At 33.4% G+C, this 23519-nt stretch overlaps 2 protein-coding genes across 2 annotated transcripts in view; one reads left to right on the top strand and one right to left on the bottom strand.

The window, feature by feature from the left end:
• The first annotated feature begins 4124 nt into the window (after positions 1-4124).
• Positions 4125-5518, top strand: PMCH (pro-melanin-concentrating hormone). Its single transcript, XM_008585944.1, has 3 exons — positions 4125-4446; positions 4794-4992; positions 5276-5518. The coding sequence occupies exons 1-3, from the start codon at positions 4198-4200 to the stop codon at positions 5323-5325; spliced, it is 498 nt and encodes a 165-aa protein (XP_008584166.1). The 5' UTR covers positions 4125-4197; the 3' UTR covers positions 5326-5518.
• A 30-nt stretch (positions 5519-5548) lies between these two features.
• The window catches only part of PARPBP (PARP1 binding protein), a 49009-nt gene continuing 31038 nt past the window's right edge, over positions 5549-23519 (bottom strand). The window contains exons 7-9 of the mRNA XM_008585945.1: positions 21545-21626; positions 6534-6669; positions 5549-6055 (exon numbers count right to left, since the gene is read on the bottom strand). Of these exons, the coding sequence (XP_008584167.1) occupies positions 5715-6055; positions 6534-6669; positions 21545-21626 (559 nt within the window). The 3' untranslated portion in view covers positions 5549-5714. The remainder of the gene's footprint in view (positions 6056-6533; positions 6670-21544; positions 21627-23519) is intronic.

Below are 23519 nucleotides of genomic sequence, written 5' to 3'. Positions count from 1 at the left end.
TAGAATGTGTACGATACAAGCAATATATTTTGAAATGCATTAAAAGAAAAAATGATTAATGATGGAATAGGATAGAGGCATAGGAGTAAATGTCGATGGCAGAATCTAGGTGGAAGTGTATGGGTTGTTCACTGTAGAAATTTGAAAAGGAATTTTATCTTTTGATAAAATAAGTGAGCAATCTTGGTTTTTACACTCATAAAATTAGCCATTAAGAAATTCAGGATTCTGGTAAACAAATGACCAATTGCCATTTGATTTGCAGTGAATTTATTGGCATCATGTACCGAAGATATGTTAATTGGAGGAAAGAGAAGTTTAATAGCAATTTACAAATATACAGTGTTAGCAGTACTTCTTAAGAAAATGAAGATCACATTTGATATAAACCTTTTGCCTTTCCAGCATTTTCTGAACTACCCAAGCCCATCTGGCAAGAGTTTTCTTCTTCAAAGTTCCTTTCTATCGCTTGGAGACATTTCATTTTCAGCATTAATAAAAAAGAAATCTACTATGCTCCACTGCACATCAGAGTAACCAATGTTTTTTAAAACAAGCTATCATTTAAAAAAATTGGAAACTATCTCCATAATTAAATGGTTATGGGAAAACCTCATAATGTTCAGAGACTATGACAGTTTAAGCAAAATAAGGGAAAACATTAACTTTTCTAAACCTTCAAAATGTTTGGATTTGGTCCCAATTTTGGGTGAGATCAGCCAAATCAGTTAATCCAGTGGAAATTTAAAACAAAATACATAATTATTAATATCTATTAAACTACCTGACAGCAGCAAAGAGAAAAGGTTATCATTAATAAGGACTTTTACAGATTAAACATGCACCTCCAAGCAAATTCAGACCCTAGGAAACAAACCAGGGGTCAACTAACAACATTAGAAAGATAAGGAAGCTCTATGAGCAGGGAAGTCAGAGGATTTCAGAGTCCTTTGTTTGTAAATATACTCAGAAAACATTTGCCTAATGAGATTTAAATAGTTCCTAAGAGAATAAGCAGCTAACTACATCTACCTCTAATAAAATATATTTAAGTGAAGTGGACAAATTATAAAATAATGTAAACTCCTAAAATAAACTAAAAAAGAAACAGTAATGCTGAATGTTCTTAAAGCTACTTAAGAAAGCAAATCAATCATTTAAAAAAAAAAAAAGTGTCACCAAGAAAACACCAAGCCCAAATAGTTTAACAGGAAAGAAAAGAAAAAGAGTAAATTTGATCATCAGTTCATTTTATATACTTAGTACAGCTTAAGGTCAAACCCAGACAAAGCCAATATAAGAAAAGGAAGTTGCAAATCAATCTCAGTCATGATAATAAATGCAAAATGTACTAAATCAAATACTGACAAATTGAATCCAATAATATAATTGAAGGGTTTGTTTTGTGAACACATGGTTTAGCAAAATCTGTTCATTTAACTTACTAAAGACTGAAGTAGAAAATGATGTTATCATCTCAATATACACAGAAAATGCATTCAATAAGATTCAGCAACAATTCATAATAAAAACTACTAGTAAGCCAGAAATAAAAGAGAACATCCTGTATTTTATAAAGAGTATCTATAAGAAACCTACAGCAAATGTCATGCTCAATGATGAAACATTAAAATAATTCTCTGTAAAACCAGTAATACTACAAAGATATGTGTTATCTTCATTTCCAACTTCTACTGGAGGTTTAGGCAAGTGTGTATGAACACATAGACACACAGACAAACACACAAGCACACACAATATAGATGGATTTACAAGGAAGAAATAAAATGCCATTATTATATTATTTATATCAACTGCCTGCATCAAAATGCTAAAAGAATTCATACATTTGTAAACTATTAGAATTAAAAAGAGTTTAGGAAGTTTCTTTCTAGATCAGATCACTACACAAAAGCCAAACTGCATGTTCTCATATCAACAATATTAGAAAAGGTCATTTAAAGAAAAATACCATTTTCAATAACCAAAAATTTAAGGATATATAACTAAATTATGAAGAATTATATAATTCTTTAACAAAGATATGCAAGACCTTTATAAAGAAAATAATACAATGTTATTAAAAAATTAGAGAATATCTAAACAAATATAGAGAAGTACCATGTCTAGGAAAAATAAAATAAATTATCCTAAAGGTGTCAATTCTCCAAAACTAATCTATAGAACCAATGCAAATACTGTAAAATCCCATTAAGTTTTCTCACAGAACTTGAAAGGCTGATTTTAAGATTTATATGGAAAAGAAATGACCAAAAATAGCCAAGAAACTAGTTTAGCAGAAAAACTGACAGGTGAGTAGAGAGAGGGTTAAGAAACATGCGCTACCAAATATCAAAAATTATTTTAAAGTTATATTAGTTAACACTGTAGATGTGGTAGTAGAATAGAAAGTTCAGAAAGGGACCCCCCTACACACACACAAAGATAGAAACCTGATATACTGTAGAGGTGGCATTGCATATTAATGGGGACAGGATGAATTATTCAAGAAATGTGTAAGGACATTGGAAAAAGTTAAAATGTATCTCTATCTTATATCATACACAAAATTACAGCTTAAATAACAATTTAAATGTCAAAGTCAAAACATTCACACTTTTAGAAGATATATGGAAACATGTTAATAATCTCAGGGTTGGGAAGAACTTCTTTAAAAAAAAATACATTAAAAGCACTAACCATAAAGAAAAAAGAAGCAATTTAAACATTAAAATTAAACAGTTTGTTTCACCAAAAGCCACCACTTAAGGGTTGAAAAGACAAGGCACAAACTGAGAGAAAACATTTGCAACATATATAAATAACAAATAATATCCTGAATATATAAAAAAAACTCCCATTAATCAATTAGAAAAAGACATCCCAAATGCTGGCAGGTTAACTCAGTTGGTTAGCACATAGCCTTATAACACCAAGGTCACAAGTTTGGATCCCAGTACTGTCCAGCCACAAAAAGAAAAAAAAAAAGAGAGAGAGAGAGAAAAAGACATCCCAGTAGAAAAATGGACAAAGAAAAAAAGACATTTTAGATAAGAGGAAAGATACATGGTTCATAAACTTATGAAAAGACAATCTCTTTGGTAATTAGGGAAAAATAAATTAAAAGGACAATGAGATAACCAAGTGTTGGCTAGGACATGGAATAATGTACAAATTAAAAGGACAATGAGATAACCATGTGTTGGCTAGGACATGGAATAATGGGAATTCTTATAACTTGCTGGTGGGAGCATAAATTGGTTAATACTATTCTGAAAAACATTTTGGCATGAGTAAAGCTGAACATACACATACTCCATGACCCAACAATTCCATACGTAGGAATAAATAAATATACCCTAGAAAATCTCTTATACATATCTATCAGAAGACATATACAAGAATGTATTGTCTTACTCATTGGGGTCAAAATTAGAAAATAACACTGAAATGTGTGATTAAAAATCATACAACATACATTCATCACCCAAAATTAATAGTTATGGAGCTCATAAATATTCTTTTCATGGATTTCTTATTCATTAATCGCTAAATTCATTAATAAATACCAGTATTATCCTTTTATAAATGCAGAGATAAAATACACCTGACAGTTCAATTTTAGATATAGCACAAAAGACTTTTTGTTCATACAGATAGGCATATGTACTTTAATCATCAAAGACCATTTCAAGTATTTATAAAAGAAAATACTTTTTGAAGATTATGTCAATTTAATCGGGATTAAAATGAAATAAAACTTCTATCCTTATCATCCTTGAATGAAAAAACTTGAGTTTTAACATCTTAATCAGAAAAAACACAGAAGGAAATAATATAGAAAGAGCCTGATGTCCTGTGGTCTTCCTTAATAACAACCCATTTTTAAGAGATTATAATCTACTCAAGAGAAAGCATTCTATCACAGGTCTTAATCAGATTCTGAGAAAATTCACTCAAAATAAACAAGATGCTACTAAAACCAAAACAATGTAGGTATTAGCAGCTATACAAAAGGTTAGCCTCTATCTGATGAGTCATTTCTAAAATGATGAAAAGTGTAAGTCTTTGAAGTGTTTTCCATTCAAGCCAGAAAATATATAAAGGTAGGAAATCATTTAACAAGCAGGTCGACTGAGAAATTTTTCTTCATTTTACATATCCTTGGTTTGACTCTATGGAAATATTGAACTAAGAATGGCAAAAATGGGTTTTCCTTCTTACATATTAATACTAACTTTTTCTTTGTTTTCTCAAGGTATTTTATTTTCAGCATCCAAGTCAATAAGAAATTTAGAAGATGACATGGTATTTAATACATTCAGGCTGGGGAAAGCCTTTCATAAGGAAGATAATGCAGGAAAATCAGTTGTTGCTCCTTCCCTGGAACAATATAAAAATGATGAGAGCAGTTTCGTAAATGACGACGAAAACAAAATTTCAAAGGTAAGTGGCAATGTGACTTGTCCTTTATTTCAATGAAAATTTAAATGATTTTTATAAATCCTCTGAAAAGCAAAATTGATACTTTTATAAACAGGGGTATATTCAAATAGTCAAACATTCATTAGTACAACTGCTGAAATTTCATACATACCAAGTGGTTCTTTCGTCCTGTAGAACACCTATAATCCAAGAGGTTTTTTCCCCAATAAACTTGTACTTAAACTATTTTTAAAGGGTAAAAATAGTGCAGAGCATCTTTAAATTGCTCAATAAGAATATTATACAATTGTTTTATAGTTCCATTCCCAGTAAGACAGCTAAAATACAAATCAACCTTCTCTTCACAGAACACAGGCTCCAAACATAATTTCTTAAATCATGGTCTGCCACTGAATCTGGCTATAAAACCTTATCTTACATTAAAAGGATCTGTAGCTTTTCCAGCTGAGAATGGAGTTCGGAATACTGAATCAACACAAGAAAAGAGAGAGATTGGAGATGAAGAAAACTCGGCTAAATTTCCTATTGGAAGGAGAGATTTTGACAGTGAGTAGTCTTTTTAAAATTCAATTCTTACATCTTAATAACCTAAAATAAAACTGAATTTAATGGAATCCAATCATAACAAAGTCAAATAAGACCTTGTAATATCAATTACAGTTGATATTAAGTAACCACTGCAAAAGTGTCAGATAAAAAACATTTAATTAGTTATTGAAATTTTGGTTTACTCAAAATTCGTTATACTAGATGCATTCTCTTTTTTTCCTAATAAATTTTGTGACAATTATAGTCCTTTAAACAATTTAAACTTTTTTTCCCCCATCAGTGCTCAGGTGTATGCTGGGAAGAGTCTACCGACCTTGTTGGCAAGTCTGATACCTGTTGGTCCACATCATCTTTTCAGAAGAAAACAAAATCATTTAATTGCCAATGGGGGGAATAGTCCTTAATGTTACCCTAACTTATGTGTTATTGTAAAAGTCTGTTTTAAAAGAAAGCAGTTTTAAAAAATATCAGTAACCTAAATGATATGCTTTTTCTGTGCATTAAACTTTGTGAAAATTCTGCATAATTATGACTTACTAGTATTTTGTTGTTGTTGAGGATGTTATATAATTTATTAGTATTTTTGAACAATGCTTAACATAATAACTTCACATACACACGAGACCAAAATAATAAAGCATCATAATTTATACCTTGATCTCTTAAAAATTATATTTATGCCTTTGGTGAATAGTCTTACATATACATATAAGACAAATTCATAGTCTAAAAAACTGAGTTAACTTTGTCTGGCCAGTAATCAATTTGTCCTTACCAGTACACTTACTGCCTTTTGCTACTGTGGCTAGTTTGCCATCCAATTTATTCTGCAAATTGTTTGATGTCTTTGGTATCTTAACATTTTTATGCTGAGGTGGTTCATTTCCATTATCACAGAGAATATTTTCATCATCTAAATCCACGTGTTCCCTTTTTGAACTTTTATTTCCTGTCTGACTACTTGATTTTCTTGATACTTTTTCACTTTTACTTCTGTCCAGATGAACATTTCCAGAACTTGTTCCAATTGTTGATCTTCCAACAGATGAATTTACACTCTCTGTTATGCAAGATAAAAAGGAGAAAGGAATTATATAATATTTAGTATTATTATTCATGAAAATTTTACAATAAACCTTAAAAATGGCTAAAGAATATTCAAAATTATGATTTACAATAAAATGCTATAAATTATATATATGATTACAAACACAGCTACATTACTATTGCATTACTTTTTATTTTACTATACCACCTCTCTCATTCCTACCAACAAATATTTGTTTGAATGCATGACATTTAATCCTTAAACAAACGCTACAAATTATTTAACTATATTTTAATTAAATCAAACTGTGTCCTATTCCTATCCACAAATTTGAACTTAGATTTAACTTTTTAAATAAACCCAGATCTTCAAAAACACAAATCTTTACATTTCGTAGAACTTTGCAAAAACAATCTAGTTTTACTTAAGTTAAAATCAATTTGTAGAATAGGATTAAATTGTCATTTAATGCTCAAATATGGTCAATTACCAGAAAGGTCATTTTCCATGTGAAGAACACACAAAGGCTTTAATGCTGAATTAACATTATTCCATTTATCCTTGTTTATCATGCCGTCATCTTTATAAGTACAAGCAAACTGGGATCTAATTAAGGTTTGCCTCATCTGGTAACAGAAAGAAAAGGAAATATGAATCTGTTCTTTATCTTTATTTATTTTTTCATCTAAATAGATACACAATCCATAGTAATCAAAGTATCATTAAAATGTTCTCTTAAATATTCTGGTATTCATTGGGAACTTCAAACATTTTATGTGTCGTGGTTTGCAAACTCATTCATTTCTATGGCTAGCATTTTGTTCTTTTCAGCAATACTGGCTTTACGTTTGTTTTTTATATTTTTTGTAACAGTTATAAAAAAAAATCAATTTGAGACTCTTCAGAGGCCTTTCTTACACATACTGTGTCTGGGCTGCTCTGGAGAGTGAGTTTTATTATGAGTGAAATAATACTACACATTATATACATAATCATAGAAAAATACAAGTCCTTCATCCTAAGAAACAGAGCATAAGCCTTTTGGAAAAAAATAGCATATGAAAGTAAAGAAGAAATTGAGGAAGTGAGAAATGCTAAGACAAAAAAAGAAAACTAGAAGAAATCAAAACAAACAAAAAAAACTAGCAAAGAAGTAAACTGCAAGATAAAACAAAATGGTGATAAAACAAAATGGCACACTTGGTTAAAATTTGAGTATATAGAAAAATAAAAAAGATGATTCAAATATATCATTCTAGGAAGATTCAACCAAGTGATTTAATGGTCAAAAATTCAAAATATACTCTGGTATTTATCTTCAAACCTCAAATAGGAGGGCCTAACTTTCAACATAAATAGGAGAAAATTAGAAAGATACATTTAATTATTAATCATTAAAAAGGATGCCAAAAAAGTAGTTTTAGAAATATATTCTTTTTTTTTTTTTTAGATATGCAAATTTTAACAATTATACCTGATGTATAATACCATTCAAGTATAATGGGGAGGTTTTTCCAAATAATTAGAAGTCACCTCAAATCCTTTTCAGAAATAGACAAAGTTTAAATTTCAAATAAATGATTCAATAAAGAAGACTTCAACAATTCAAAAATCTAATACTTCAAAGTATAACTACATTATGCTGAACATTACTGACAGAGTATTTATTGACAAAATCCATAAAATCTAAAACAGCACAGCTTTGTGTTATATAATCACTAGTTATACATTATATTATATATTCAGAGAGATCAGTACATTAATTCACTCAGATGTTGCAAAGATGATGGCAGTAAAATTCACTAACTATGATTTAGAAGAAAGTAGAATAGTCTCCTGTCCAAATGCTTCATAAAAGCGAGTTTTTTTAGGGTTACAAATTTTCTGTCTTACTGACTAATGGAGTCTGTGAAAGCCTTCATTTCCCAGATCAATAAAAATTATGTTTCATGTGCTTGAATAAAGCATTAAACAATTAGAGTTTATCGTCCACTTAAGCACAAAAATGCACAAAATTGAAAAAAATGTAAACATGTACAAGAATAAAAACTGTTTTTTTTAAAAAAAGTGAAATAGAGTAGGCTCTTGATAATGAATGGGACTACAACCTTCATGAATCCCCTTAATGCAACTCCTATTATCGTTTCTATACCAAGATACCCTAAAATATAACCAAAGATTTTAAGTAGCTCTTTCTGAATTTATTAATCCTACAAACAAAAAGAATTAAAGCAATTGACAAAGCTATTAAAATAAATTTTATTAATAAAATGAACTCAACATTATATTACATCATTTCATTACTACAACAACATTATCTATGAACTTATCTCCATCTGCAAAACCAGTACTAACCAGTGGCATTATCTTTCCACACATCTCTTTTATCTCAACATTATATTACATCATTTCATTACTACAACAACATTATCTATGAACTTTTATCTCCATCTGCAAAACCAGTACTAACCAGTGGCATTATCTTTCCACACATCTCTTTTATTTCACCAGAGTTATTGCTTATAGTTATAAAGAGTATGGTAAGACCATGCAGGCAAATGGGTGCTAACTGGCTGGGTTGGATCACTAGTACCCAGATAGGGATGTCTACAGGTGACTTGGGCGTTACCCTCCCACTACAAAATCTTCATCAGCACCACACATAAAACACTCTAAAAATACAGTAATTAGATTATTTAGTACAGACAACTGATGTTTTCTCAATGTCATGTTTAGCATGAATAAAAATTTCTTTAGAAAGCTCTGTTATTTTAAATATTTAACATACAATCTAAGTTAAAATCTTTGTTTGCTACATAAAATAAGTCACGAAATAAGTGCCACAGCTCTACTTACACCTAGACTTTCTCTCTTCAGGCCCCCCTGTAGAGAAACTGTAGAGTCCTTAGTGACCACAGGATGATTTCAGAAAACTAGAGTTACAAGGCAACGGATTCTTAAAGAACTGAAAACAGGTTCAGATGTGAAACGAAACTAATTAACCACTTCACCATGAAAAAGACTATCAATAAATATATCAAAACATGAAAAATAAATACAAAAGGTCTATGGTGATCTTGGAATACTTATGTCCAAAAGAAATAACTTAGCGTAGTTACAGAGTTTTTTTTTTTCTTTTTATAAAACATTTATACTTGTATATGCGTTTTCTTTTCCCTACTCTGTACAAAAATCTTTTTTATCAACTACTACTTATTATATTCCATCTAGGTGATAGGCAAACATTATACTAAAGAGATTATTAGGATGGCTTCTATAATCACAAAGACATTCTACTTATAAAATTTGCTGTTGGTACACAGCTGGAAGGAATAACAAATAAATTGGATAACAGAATCAAGACTGAGAAGATTTCAGATGGCTAGAACCAAAAGTAGAAAATAAGTTGAAAATAGAGGGGGATAAACAAGGTCCTGCATTTAAGTCCAAAAATATCAATTACAGATGTACAGAATTAGGAGAACCTAACTTAAAAACAACATATGAAAAAGACCTGGAGATTTTAATTGATAACTTGACTGGAGTCAACAATGTGATGTCCTGCTAAGAAAGCAGCACAAAAAGACAAGATGATATGATGGGAAAAGCATCAGATTTGTAGTCAAAGGACCTGGCTTCTAATACTGGCCTTATTACTTATTAACTGGATAATCATAAGCATTATACCTCGCACTTATCCACACATAAATGAAAATAATATTTACCTCATAGAATTGTCAGAATTATATAAAGTAAAAAATGTAAAACAGCTACATAAACTCTAGAGATGTCTGTAGATACTACGCAGTTATTATTTGTAACTTAAAAGAGATTGCTTTTCCTTTGTTTATAAAAGTTGAATTTTTCTGCACAAGATTAGTGGCTACATAAAATTGAGATTACTTCCTGTTACAAATCTCCCAAATCTCTCTGTGTATTTGATTTGGAATCACAAATAAGCAAAACAATTCTCTCTTGAAAGTGCTTTTGAAGTACTAAACAACTAAGAATAATGTCCAGATTCATACATGGCTGTTAAAATCACTTTATGTTCAAGTCACATGAGAGAAACAGATTGAAAGTTTTCCTTTGTAAAGTGATTTCCCCTCTTTGGAAAGATTTCTATCCACAGTAAAATTGCAATGAACTTCAAACTTGCCAAGAATTAGAAAAGTCCTTTTGCCACAAGCTCTTTTTAAATTGAAATTATTAGTAGGTTCCCAGTTTGAGGAAAATAGTATTCACATAGGAAAGCCTGACTCCAGTTAAATTAAAATGAATGAGTAAAAACATTGAAAAGTCCCAGACTGTCAGAGTTAGCTGTATTAATAAGAAAATGAAAGTTCTAAGCCCCCATTATACTGGTAAATATATCCTCAAGTTTGAAAAAGGAAATTATTCTTAACATATCTATTAAATATGTAACTAAAAATAAACATTGTAAATTTATCTTTTTATTCTTACATTACCACATTTTCAAAAGAAAAGAGATTAGGTATCATTAATGGCACATGAATTTGTAAAGAGATCAAATAATCTATTTCTTCATCATTGAAATTCTATTTACTTTGCTAAATAGCAAAAAGAAAATATTTTTTACCTGAGTAGTAAAATTATCTTTATACAACCACTCATTGTAATTACTATGCTTTTGTTTATTCTTTGAAGATAGCATAAACTTTGAAGTCTGATTTCTGAGTGTAAAACCTTGCTCTGTTACTTACTAGATGTATAGTCTAAGAAATTATGCCTTCTAGAGTTGAGCAAAAATTAATTGGGATGAGGGATATAAAATGTATAGTACAAGTACTTGACACTTGGTAGGTATTCAATAAATCCCAACTCCATTACTTTAGCCAAAACAAATTCAATATTAGTTCAGTCTAACACAAATGTTCCTTTTTCATTCTAATGAAAGATGTTGCACATTCTCTTAAAGTCTCTGCTTAACATCACCTTCTTACGGAGACCTCTACTTATAATCTTGTTTAAAACCAACACACACACACAAGGAACACACTTTCTTTAGCCCCTCCCCAGCTTTATTTCTCTCCATATACTGTTATTCTCATTTATTTGTATTGTTTATTGTCTGCTTCTCCCTACTAAAATGTAAACTCCATGAACATTAAAACCCTTAGAGTTTGGCAACTGGTTGCCCACTCTGGCCTGTCTATGGTCCTTCTCTCCCCACAGGCCTCAGACATGCCTACGAGGAAAACACGACCCCCCCTTTTAGATTCTGTTCCAGTGGGACCCAAACACACTGAGCTGGCACTAGCCTCTTTCTGTCGACTCAAGGGCTGACTGTGTATACCAAGGGTGATAGGATTGGGGTATACTGCCTCCTGGCAAAGTGTTCTTCAGAGCATGAAACAAGAAAACTGGGGTCAAAAGAGGTTTGGGGTAGGTCAGGGACTTCCATTTATATTTTTGCGCTTTGGTTGCACAAATATTTGGGGAAGTATTGTCCATTAGGATAGGAGTTTCTGTATGCTTTGTTCACTGATATAACTCCAGGACCTAGGATGCAGCCTGGAATCTAGCAGGTATTTAATACATGTTTGTTGAATGAATTAATTAACGAAGTAAACTAACAAACTATGACAAGCGTATGAAAGCAGAAGCTATGAGAGAACAGAAACCATAAGTATGCAAAAGCTTGGAGTTAGAAAATAATGCACAGAATGGACTTTACTCTCTTTAACAGAGAGTAAGGAAACGTTATAATACAGAAATAACAGAAGTAGACTTGCAAAGAACAGCTAAATCACTCTAAGCACAAAAGGTTTGAGACAGAAAAACACAACCAGAGTAAACTCTACTCTGTTCAATACAGTAAGGAAACAAGTTGGTACAGAAAAAGAAATATACATGCAGAGAAAAGCTATATCATATTCAAGTATAGAAAACCATGCAGCTGAAGTCCTTAATCTGCTTTATATACACCATTCACTTATGAGTTCTTAAATATTCCGCCTTTCTCAGATTCTCAAGCGCATATCCTTACAATCAAACCCCTACAAAAAACAACTCTGTTCCTTAAAACCACAAAAGACATACTTTATTTCACCTTGTCCATATTACCTATTCACTGTTATTTTGTACAACTACCCAACATACATTCCCTTTACACGTGCAAGGCAATTTAATACTTTAATGCTCTATTTCCATTTTCTCTGCCTATTTAAATCCTATCTATTTTAATCTCTCATGGTCAGAGAGCCATCTCTATTAACTATTTAATACAGGTTCCAAGTTGTTGCATTTACATGTATCTTTTTTAAATAGAAAACTTAGGTTTGTTATTAGAAAGACAAAACAATGATCATTTGAAGTACTTTGAGGACTTCATCCCAGTTTCATTTCTTCTGTTACAGAAACTAACCTAAGAGGGTACAAATAAAATGATATAACCTAAGAGGTTATAACAGAGCAGATTGATGAAACGTGAAAGGAACAAAAGCTAGTCAGAAGCACTTGTGTCAGTGGTTGTACATGTGGTTGATATATTGTCAGATTTTTTCTGTGTTATTTGTTTGTTATTTAAATCTTATTTTATTTTATCAATATACAATGTGGTTGATTATTGTGGCCCATTACAGAAACCTCCCTCTCCCTTCCCTCTCCCCCCTCCCTCCCAACCACCTCACATCTATTCACTTGTTCTAACAACTTTAAGGAATTGTGACTATTGCGTCTTCTTCTCTCTCCCCACCCAGTTTATCTGTGTATTTTATCTGCATTATTTTTAGCTCCCACAAATAAGTGGGAACATGTGGTATTTCTCTTTCTGTGCCTGACTCATTTCACTTGATATACTTTTCTCTAGGTCCATCCATCATGTTGCAAATGGCAGTCTTTCATTCTTTTTTATAGCAGAGTAGTATTCCATTGTGTAGATATCCTAATTCTCTCTAGGTCCATCCATGTTGCTGCATATGGCAGTCTTTCATTCTTTTTTATAGCAGAGTAGTATTCCATTGTGTAGATATACCACAGTTTCCTTATCCAATCATCTGATGATGGACATTTGGGCTCGTTCCAACTCTTAGCTATTGTAGAGTGCTGCAATAAACATTGGAGAACAGGTATACCTTCTACTTGATGATTTCCATTCCTCTGGGAATATTCCCAGCAGTGGGAAAGCTGGGTCATATGGTAGATCTATCTGTTATTATCTGAGGAACCCACATACCATTTTCCATAAAAGCTGCACCATTTTGCAGTCCCACCAACAATGTATGAGAGTTCCTTTTTCTCCACAACCTCGCCAGCATTTATCATTCATGGTCTTTTCGATATTAGCCATGCTAACTGGGGTGAGATGGTGTCTCAGTGTGATTTTAATTTGCATTTCCCAAATGCTGAGTGATGTTGAGCATTTTTTCATGTGTCTATTGGCCATTCGTATATCTTCCTTTGAGAAATGCCTATTCGGCTCCTTTGCTCATTTTTTAATTGGGTTACTTGTTTTTTTGTTGTAAAGTTGATTCAGTTCCTTGTATATTCGGGATATTAATCCTTTGTCAGATGTATATTTTGCAAATATTCTCTCCCACTCTGTTGGTTGTCTTTTAACTCTGTTAATTGTTTCTTGCTTTGCAGAAGCTTTTTAGTTTGATATAATCCCATTTGTTTAATTTTCCTTTGGTTGCCCATGCTTTTGGGGTCATATTCATGAAGTCTGTGCCCAGTCCTACTTCCTGGAGTGTTTCTCCTATGTTTTCTTTAAGAAGTTTTATTGTTTCAGGGTGTATATTTAATTCTTTAATCCATCTTGAGTTGATTTTGGTATATGGTGAGAGGTATGGGTCTAGTTTCATTCTCCTGCATATTGATATCCAGTTATCCCAGCACCATTTGCTGAAGAGGTAGTCTCTTCCCCAGTGTATAGGCTTGGTGCCTTTGTCAAAGATCAGATGGCTGTAGGTGTGTGGGTTGATTTCTGGTTTCTCTATTCTATTCCATTGATCTGTGTCTGTGTCCAGTCCTACTTCCTGAAGTGTTTCTCCTATGTTTCCTTTAAGAAGTTTTATTGTTTCAGGGTGTATATTTAATTGTTTAATCCATTTTAAGTTGATTTTAGCATATGGTGAAAGGTATGGGTCTAGTTTCATTCTCCTGCATATGGATATCCAGTTATGCCAGCACCATTTGCTGAAGAGTCTGTCTCTTCCCCAGTGTATAGGCTTGGTTCCTTTGTCAAAGATCAGATGGCTGTAGGTGTATGGGTTGATTTATGGATTCTCTATTCTATTCCATTGATCAGTGTATTTTTATGCCAGTACCATGCTGTTTTGTTTGTTATAGCTTTGTAGTATAGTTTAAGTCAGGTAGTGTTAGGCCTCCAGCTTTATTTCTTTTTGCTCAGCATTGCTTTGGCTATGCGTGGTCTTTTGTTATTCCATATAAATGTCCGGAAGTGTGGCTCAGTCCAATTCCAAAGGCCTCAGAACCAGGGAAGCTGATGGCGTCCTTGGCATGAGTTCTGGAACCCAAAAGCTGAAGAGTCTTAAGTTCTGATGTCCATGGACAGGAGAGAAGGGTGTATCCCAGCTGCAGCAGTTCAAGAGAGAGAGCTTCACCTCTTTCCTCTGTCTTTTGTTCTCTCTGGACCCCCAGTGGATTGGATGGTTCCTACCCACACTGAGCATGGGTCTTTCACACCCAGGCCACTTAGACCTCTCATACAAATTTCTGCTGGAAACACCCTCATGGACACACCTGAAACAATTACTTTACCAAGTTTCTCAGCATTCCTTCATCTAAACAAGTTGACATCTAGAATTAACCTTCATACATAGTATATCTTTTTCCATCCTTTCCCTCTTAGTCTATGTGAGTCTTTATGGGTGAGGTGGGTCTCTTGAAGGCAGCATATAGCTGGCTCCACCTTTTTAATCCACTCAGCCAGTCTGTGTATCTTGAGTGGGGAATTTAATCCTTTTACATTAAGAGCTGTTATTGAAAAGTGTTGATTTACTTCTAGCATTTTATTTAATTTTTGTTTGGATGTCTTAAGTGTCTTTTGTTCTTTTCTTTCTGATTTACTGTTTGTCTTCTGTATTTGTTGGTTCCTTGAATTGTAGATAAACTTTTTTTCTCTCTCTCTTCATTGTTAGCATTTTTATTGTATTAGTGGGTTTTTGTTTTTCTTGAGTTTTTATTGTAGTGGTAGTTATTTTTCAGGTACTGAACACAGTACTCCCTTGAGAATTTCTTGTAAGGGTGGTTGTGTGGTAGTGAACTCCCGCAGTTTTTGTTTGTCTGAGAAATATACTATTTGCCCTTCATTTCGGAAGGACAGCCTTGTGGGATAAAGTATTCTTGGCTGGCAATCTCTGTCTTTTAGTATTTTGAATATATCATCCCATTCCTTTCTGGCTTTTAGGGTTCGTGATGAAAAGTCTGATGTTAGTCTGATTGGGGGTCCCTTATAGGTGATTTGATGCTTCTCTCTTGCAGCTTTTAAGATTCTCTCTTTGTCTCTGAGTTTTGCCAATTTGACTATAACATGTCTTGGAGAAGACCTTTTTGGGCTGAATATGTTTGGGGATCTTTGAGCCTCCTGAGTCTGAAGATCAGTGTCATTTCCTATACCTGGGAAGTTTTGACACTATTTTGTTGAATATGTTTTCTATGGAATCACCTTTTTCCTCCCCTTCTGGAATACCCATGACTCGGATATTTGGGTGCTTATGGTTGTCTGATATCTCTCTTAGATCTTCTTCAATGCTTTTAATTCTTCTTTTTTTTTTTTTTTGGTCTGCCTGTGTTATTTCAAACAGCCCATCTTCAAGGTCAGAAGTTCTCTCTTCTGCTTCTGCAAGCCTGCTGGTTAAACTCTCTGTTGTATTTTTTTATTTCATTGAATGAATTCTTCAGCTTGGCAAGCTCTGCTACATTCTTTTTCAGGGCATTGATTTCCTTGTACATTTCTTCTTTCAGGTCCTGTATACTTTTGTTTCATTGTGTTGGCTAGCTCAGTTTTCTTGTATCTCATTTAGTTTCCTTAGAATTATCACTCAAAAGTCCTTGTCGGACATTTCAAGAGCTTCTTGTTCTACAGGATCTACAGCTTGAGAGTTATTACCCTTTAGTGGTGTACTTTCTTGATTTTTCATATTTCTGGTATCTTTCCTTTGGTGTTTAGTCATTGTGGCAAGAGATTTCACGGTCCACTGGATCGACACTATTGTCTGGCTAGGATCCTGCTGGGACTGCCAATTTGGCCCTGCTTCCTCAGTGCCTGTGGGTGGAAGGTTCAGGCCTCTCTGGTTGGTGCCCACTCACCCCGACAGGGCAGGGGAGTCCGGCAGCAGTGACGTCTACCTGCTCAATCAGACTGGCGCCTTGGGGTGCGTGGTCGCCGCGGGTCTTGGCCCTCTCCAGGGGGGCACCTCTCTGGTCAGCGCACACTCGCCCGGGCTGGGGGTGGGGTCTGGCGGCAGCGAAGCCTACCTGCTCAGTTGTGCTGGGGCCTCAGGGCACATGGTCGCTATGGGTCTCGGGCCTCTGGGGGGGGGGAGTGCCTCTATGGTAGGCACGCACTAGCCCGGGCTGGCCTTCACCATCACTTTTTAAGTTCATTTTATTTGATTACATTATTCTTTGTTGTTTGCTCTTTGTAATTAGTTGTGTTAGTTTTTATTATTTTGTACTCATTTTAAGTATCAGGGAAGAAAAATTATTTGAGTTATATTCAATAAACCATTTTAATTTGATTTCTAACACCATAAACATTAAACTGCTTCACTGTATATGAAGGTAACAGAGTAATAGCCAGTCTAGCTCCTTACATTACCTAAGTACTGATTTTTACTGTCTCAGCTGCTCCATGTTTAAAAGATCCAGTATTTTCACTTATTGGAGGGAGCTAAAGGTGAATGAATCAATTCACACACATACATACACACACACACACACACACACACACACACACACACACACACTCTCACACACACACACAAAAACAAACAAACAACAACAACAAACAAAAAAACCGGGGGGGAGGAGAGGAAGATATAACAACCACAATTTTTTTTGAAGTTCTTACAACAAGCAAATGGAGGGGACACACTTGGGTGGGAGGGGGGAGAGGGAGGAGGGAGGGAGGTTTCGGTGATGGGACATAATAATCAACTACATTGTATATTGACAAAATAAAAATAATAAAAATAATAAAAAATAAATAAATATTTATCCTAGTAGATAATAGTCAAGTGGGCAAAGGTCCATCACCATAATTAATCAAATAGGGTTACTAAAATTTTTTAAAAAGTGGGTTACCCTTAAACCAAGAATAATTATAAATTTAATTCATGAGATCTTCAGTTGCAAGTTCTTTTTTGCTAGCAGACTTGCAGTAGGTGACTTTCTTCTCCAAAGGTATTTGGTATACAGAGTTAAAGGTCTGATTAATCGAGGAGCAGTCAGTCATTTATTTAGAGATGTGTAGTCTGATCTCATTGTCCAGTATTTTCCTGATCAACTCACTTAAGTTATTAAGTGAACGAATGATGATTATTCTGACACACATATAAAATGGTAAAAAACATTAGACCTAGAATAAGGAAAAGACCAATATATACCACTTTTCAGGTATGCCTGATGTACAAAAAATACTGCTAAACAAAGTTGGAAGTAATAAAACCAATTAATTTACAGGGATTTAAGGAGGGACCTACTTGAAAAATCATTTAATAAAAAAGTATTAAGGTACTTAAAATAACTTTTTTGAAGTGCTTGGAAACTGCGGGCAAGGAATAGGGTAGAAAACATTCTCTAAAGATTCCTATCAAACTATGAAGAACCTTCTGGTTTCCTTTGCAGGGGAATTTATTTGACCATCACAAACAAGTTTCCTAATACATTACAGCAGGAAATAAAAGTTGAAAACCTAAAATAAGTATGTTAATGAAGAGTTTCCAAAGTGGCTTTATAAGATTTTGTGATCAGAGGAACATCTATTTCTATTTATGAATGAGGAAACTAAAATCAAAGAAGAGTTAATTTGCCCCATGTAATAATGACATGGATTTCTTCACAATCGAGTACATCAAAATTAAAAGTTCTCTAATATTTTCTACCTTTGAAATGTTCTTTCCAAGACAGTATTTCAAGCATAGATCGTATATTCTTTCCATGACTAAAAACACAAAAAAATTATATGCCAAAGAGCAAAAGTAACATGGTAATAAGCTGCTAACCTATTTTTACATAGTTACTTTGGTAGTAAATATTAGCAACATTTTTTGTTACTCCAACAAGTACTCTACCTGGCTATGCTTCCATTGTACACCTGGCTAGACTAATTATCTTCATATTTTGTTTTTATAAAAAGTACCATAAAATATAATCATAAACAACAATTCTTCCCCTTCTCAACTGCCATTTAGTTTCAGAGCTGTGTAGACTAAGCCAGCTCTATTATTAAGTAATGAAGCAATGTAATTATAATTTCATTAGTATTTAACCACGGTTCTGCAAACTGGCATAAAATATCTCATGATAGTTATGAGACCTTGGATTAGATGCTTTCTTAGAATTTTGAATCCCAACATCTGTAAATGAGATTGGATTAGGACTCTTCTATTTCCCAAAACTTTCTAAATTTGTACATTTTATAGCAATTAGTTGACCCATAACAAATTTCCTTTTTTTAGTGTCAGACACATTGAATTATTTTAAAGTGTTTATTATTATCAGTTAATCGTTAGTATGTGATTTATATGAACATTACCAGTTATTTACATTCCACTGAAATATTGAGTCAAATTTCACTACTTTTTATCCATTCCTCTTCATTCTAACAGGAGTTTAAGGTATTTTATTTTTATTTAATTTTTTTATTTATTACTAGCATATTCATTTTTACAAATTGTGATATTTCTTTATGCCCTTTACCCAACCTATCACTTCCCCAAACCCCTCCCTCCCTCCCCCCATCTCTAGCATCCTTAGGTTTGTTCTCTCCTTCTGAAAGTTCAACATATTGTTGTGGTCTTTTCTTTCTTTCCTTCATTCCTCCCTTCCTTCCTCCCTCCCTCCCTCCCTCCCTCTTTTCCATCCTAGAAGCCAGTTATGAGTGAGAACATGCGGTATTTCTATTTCTTTGTCTGGCTTATTTCACTTAACATAATTTTCTCCAGACTCATCCATGTTGCTGCAAATGGCGGAATTTCATTCTTCTTTATGGCTGAGTAGTATTCCATTGTGTACATACACTACATTTGCTTTATCCAGTCATCCATTGATGAACACTTAGGTTAGTTCCATGTTTTGGCTATTGTAAATAGAACTGCAATGGACACAGGAGTGCAGGTATCCCTTTGACATGATGATTTCCATTCCTTTGGATATATACCCAGTAGTGGGCTTGTTAGATCATATGGTAGCGCTATCTGTAGTTGTTTGTGAAATGTCCATACTGTTTTCCATAATGGCTGCACTAATTTACATCCCACCAACAGTGTAGAAGAGTTCCCTTTTTCCTGCATCCTCTCCAGCATCTGTTATTCTTGGTCTCTTTAATAATGGCCAGTCTAACTGGGGTGAGATGATATCAGTGTGGTTTTGATTTGCATTTGTATGTCTTCCTTTGAAAAATGTCTATTCATCTCCTTTGCCCATTTTTAATTGGATTATTTGGTTTTTTTACTGTGTAGTTGTTTGAGTTTTTTGTATATTTTGGATATTAATCCTTCATCAATGTATAGTTTGCAAATATTTTCTCCCATCCCATAGGTTGTCTTTCTGCTCTATTGTTTCCTTTGCTGTACAGAAGCTTTTTAGTTTGATATGGTCCCATTTATTTATTTTTTTCTTTTGCTGCTTGTGCTTTTAGGGTCTTATTCATAAAGTCTTTGCCCAGTCCTACTAACCAGAGTGTTTCCCCTATGTTTTCCTTTACTAATTTTACCTCTCACCATATACCAAAATCAGTTCAAAATAGATTAAACACTTAAATATAAAACCTTAATTTCTAAAAAAACCTTATCGTTCTTCAACTTTTATTTTATTTTGGTTTACTTAGTTCCAAGAAAATATCCTAATTATCTTTAAATCAAAATATTAAAATTTGTCAGTATCCATAGCAGTGAAAAAAATTAAAGAACTTACATGTTACATTTCTGTTTCTACTCAAATCCAAAGAACAGATGTTTTTAAAAAAAATCTTATCCCTTGAAAAGTTCTTATATTAATATAACAAAGAGTTGACAGATTTTATTTACTGAAATACTGTATAAAAACTCAATGGTGTAATCCACAGGCATTAATTACTAACAACTACTAATAAACAATAGAAAGACAAGACTTATTAATAAACTAAATGGGGGGCCGGCCCAGTGGCGCACTGGATAAGTGCGCCGCTTGGGAAGCGCGGTGGCGCTCCCGCCCGAGGGTTCGGATCCCACGTAGGGACCGGTTCCCGCTCACTGGCTGAGCAAGGCGCGGGGGCAATGCCGAGGGTTGCAATCCCATTGCCAGTCCCCGGTCCAGTGCGGGGGCAACACTGAGGGTTGCGATCCGTTGCCGGACATGGAAAAAGAAGGCACGGGGGCAATGCCGAGGGTTGCAATCCCGTTGCCGGTCCCCAGTCCAGTGCGGGGGCAACACTGAGGGTTGCGATCCGTTGCCGGACATGGAAAAAGACAAAAAAAGAAAAAAAAAAAAAAAAGTAACTAAATGGGCTTGGGGTATGTAGACGAAACAGATGAAACAAAAAGCTTTGCTAATTGGTACTAAATTTCCAAATGGGAAAATAAAAGGCATACAAATTAAAGTTCTCTCTTTTGTTATATCAAGATGAATAATTATTTGATAATTTAAAGATAATTGTAAATTTTAAAAATTAATGAATTCCCAACCATACTACAGTGTCTAGCACATAGTAGATACTCAATAAAAGTATGTTGAATAAATGAATGCGTTAAAACTGAGTTTGTTTTTGAAAAATAAGAACAAGAAAATTTTACATGCTTGAAGAAACACATTATTGACTCCTTACAGGCACAAATACTTCATAAGAAAACTTCGTTCAAACTAAATGAAAACATAAAGAACAACATAAATGTTCTTGTCCTCTCAATCTACAATTAATTATATTCTGCCATTATGTCCTCAGACAGGAACAAATTTTAAATTAGAGTTTCTCAAGATTCAGTTTAAGATATAAGAAATGTAAATGAGAAAGCCATGCCTTCTTTATTTTCTCCTTCATTGATGGAACAGATATTTATTCAACACTTAACAATAGCAACTGCTTATTCCTTTCCTTCTTTTAGGTCCAGTGGGTTAAATAAGCCAGAAACAGATTGGTCAAGATTGCATAAAAGGACACTTATTGTATGCCAACTGTCATAATTCATTTTCAATTTAATTCCTGTTATACCATGTACAATGTATATTTACAACATCCAGCTCAGCTTTATACATTTATTTCTTAAGAATCAAAAAAAAAGTTTATCATTTTCATGGCAGCATATTAAACTGTACCTTAATTTTCTTCTCTTGCACTGACTTATGGATGCGTTCTCTTAGAGGTTTTATCAATGAATTATTTGCTTGCATGGGAGATCTATGTAAAAAGCAAAAAAAGACTTATTGCAAAAACTTATCGCTGTGGTTTGAATGTCTGTGTCCCTCCAAAATTCACATAGAAATTTAATCCCTAATGCAATAGTATTAAGAGGTAAGGCCACTAGGAAGTGATTAGGTCATGAGGACTCTACCTTTATGAATGGAATTAGTGCCCTGATAAAAAGACTTAAGGAAGGCTGTTTGGCCCTTTCTGCCCTTCTACTTTTTCTGCCATGTGAAGACACAGCAAAAAGGTGCCATCTATGAGCAACAGGCTTCTACCAGATACTGAATGTGCTGGCACCTTGATCTTGGACTTCTAGCCTCTAGAACAATGAGAAATAAATTTCTGTTATTTACAGATTACCCAGTCTGAGGTATTTTGTTAGTGGCCCAAATGGACTAAGATACTTATAAGCCAAAGTGACTTTTAAAATTGTTACCTCCCCTTACCCAAAAGCACAGTAAGAGGTTAAAAGACAACCAAAAGTGCTTTTTTATAAGACAATAAAAGTGTCAGTATTTCTATTTTAAGAGTCTTAAATATTAATAATTTGCTTAACTATTTCAGTAACTAAATATTTCTTGTGCTTCTACCATTTGTAAGGAACTATACGAGATACTGTAAAGAATAAAAAATTGATTCATTCATTGGCCCTGGATTCAAGCATCCTGAAGCCTAAGTAAGGGAAATAAGACATCCACATAACTAAAATTCGAAATAATACAGGACTTCAAAAGAGAAAAGCAGAAATAAAAGAGGTAAAGAAGGCACAATGGAGGAGACCCTGGAGTTTTGGTGTCAGACTAACCTGTATTCCTCAAAAACCGAATCTCTTTTTGGCTTAATGGAGCCAGAGTCAGAACTCCTTTGACTCAAAAGACCATTACATAAAGAGAAAAAAAAACTATCCTAAGAAAGAATAGCTGGCATAGTTGACAACCTTACATTGACTTAATTTCACATATCACATTGTCCTTAATTTGAAGACCATTACATAAAGAAAAAAAAAAACTATCCTAAGAAAGACTAGCTGGCATAGTTGACAACCTTACATTGACTTAATTTCACATATCACATTGTCCTTAATTTCATCAAATCAGTGCAGATCATTAAAAATTAACTTTACCATGGACTGGCACTTGTCTGCACAATGACAATTGGAAATGCTAATGTAGAATCCAAAATGTAAACAATGGGAATGTGTTTGGCCACAACACATGAATAAATACAGAAAAAGTCCTTTTCAAAATGGCCGTGGGAATTAATTTTGTTTAAAAAATTCTATGAACAGAAAATAACTTTCTCTAAGAAAATGGCAGAATTCAATCTGAGAGAAAATCATTTATATATACCTAAAAGCAATCTTTGTTAAACAGTAGTATGGTAAAATGGAGAAAAAAGAAAGATTCATTTTCCTTATACTATTTTCTGTGATTCCAGCAAGAGTAGAAATAAATCACTGATAACAGAAATTTTCATTGTTAAGAAAACGTGTGGGCATTTTGAGTTAGAATGTGGAAGAATTATATTATGCCCATGTATAAAAGAATGTCATGGAAATCTACTAAGGAAGATGAGATTTAAAGTAATTAGATGACAACACTGAGTAATAGACCATTGTAAAGTTTCTCTTTAAAGAGAAAAGAAAGGATACTGAGGGACAGGAGACAGTACACAAAGAAACCGTGAATGGATAAGAAAAATTTTAAACTAAAACCAGATTCCTAGACAGTAGCTCCAGTTGAATACAGAAAAAGTCAAACAGTAGGATAATTTTGTGAAAATTCTCTACAATGCATTAAATATAGTTTTAAATGGTTGTTCTAAAATTTTTAATGTTTCTAAAAGTGAATGTTCATTTAATTAAAAATATCACCAACCCACTCA

The sequence above is a fragment of the Galeopterus variegatus genome, unplaced genomic scaffold (genome assembly GCF_000696425.1).
Source record: "Galeopterus variegatus unplaced genomic scaffold, G_variegatus-3.0.2 Scaffold3770, whole genome shotgun sequence".
Lineage (NCBI taxonomy): Eukaryota > Metazoa > Chordata > Mammalia > Dermoptera > Cynocephalidae > Galeopterus > Galeopterus variegatus.
The sequence above is the reverse complement of the archived record's forward strand: the minus strand, read 5'-3'. Positions and strand labels throughout refer to the sequence as shown.

Coding starts and splice junctions, on each gene's coding strand:
- PMCH (XM_008585944.1), top strand. CDS start 4,198: ATGGCAAAAATGGGTTTTCCTTCTTACATATTAATACTAACTTTTTCT. Junction 4,447..4,793: donor ACGAAAACAAAATTTCAAAG/GTAAGTGGCAAT, acceptor TTCTCTTCACAG/AACACAGGCTCCAAACATAA. Junction 4,993..5,275: donor TGGAAGGAGAGATTTTGACA/GTGAGTAGTCTT, acceptor TTCCCCCATCAG/TGCTCAGGTGTATGCTGGGA.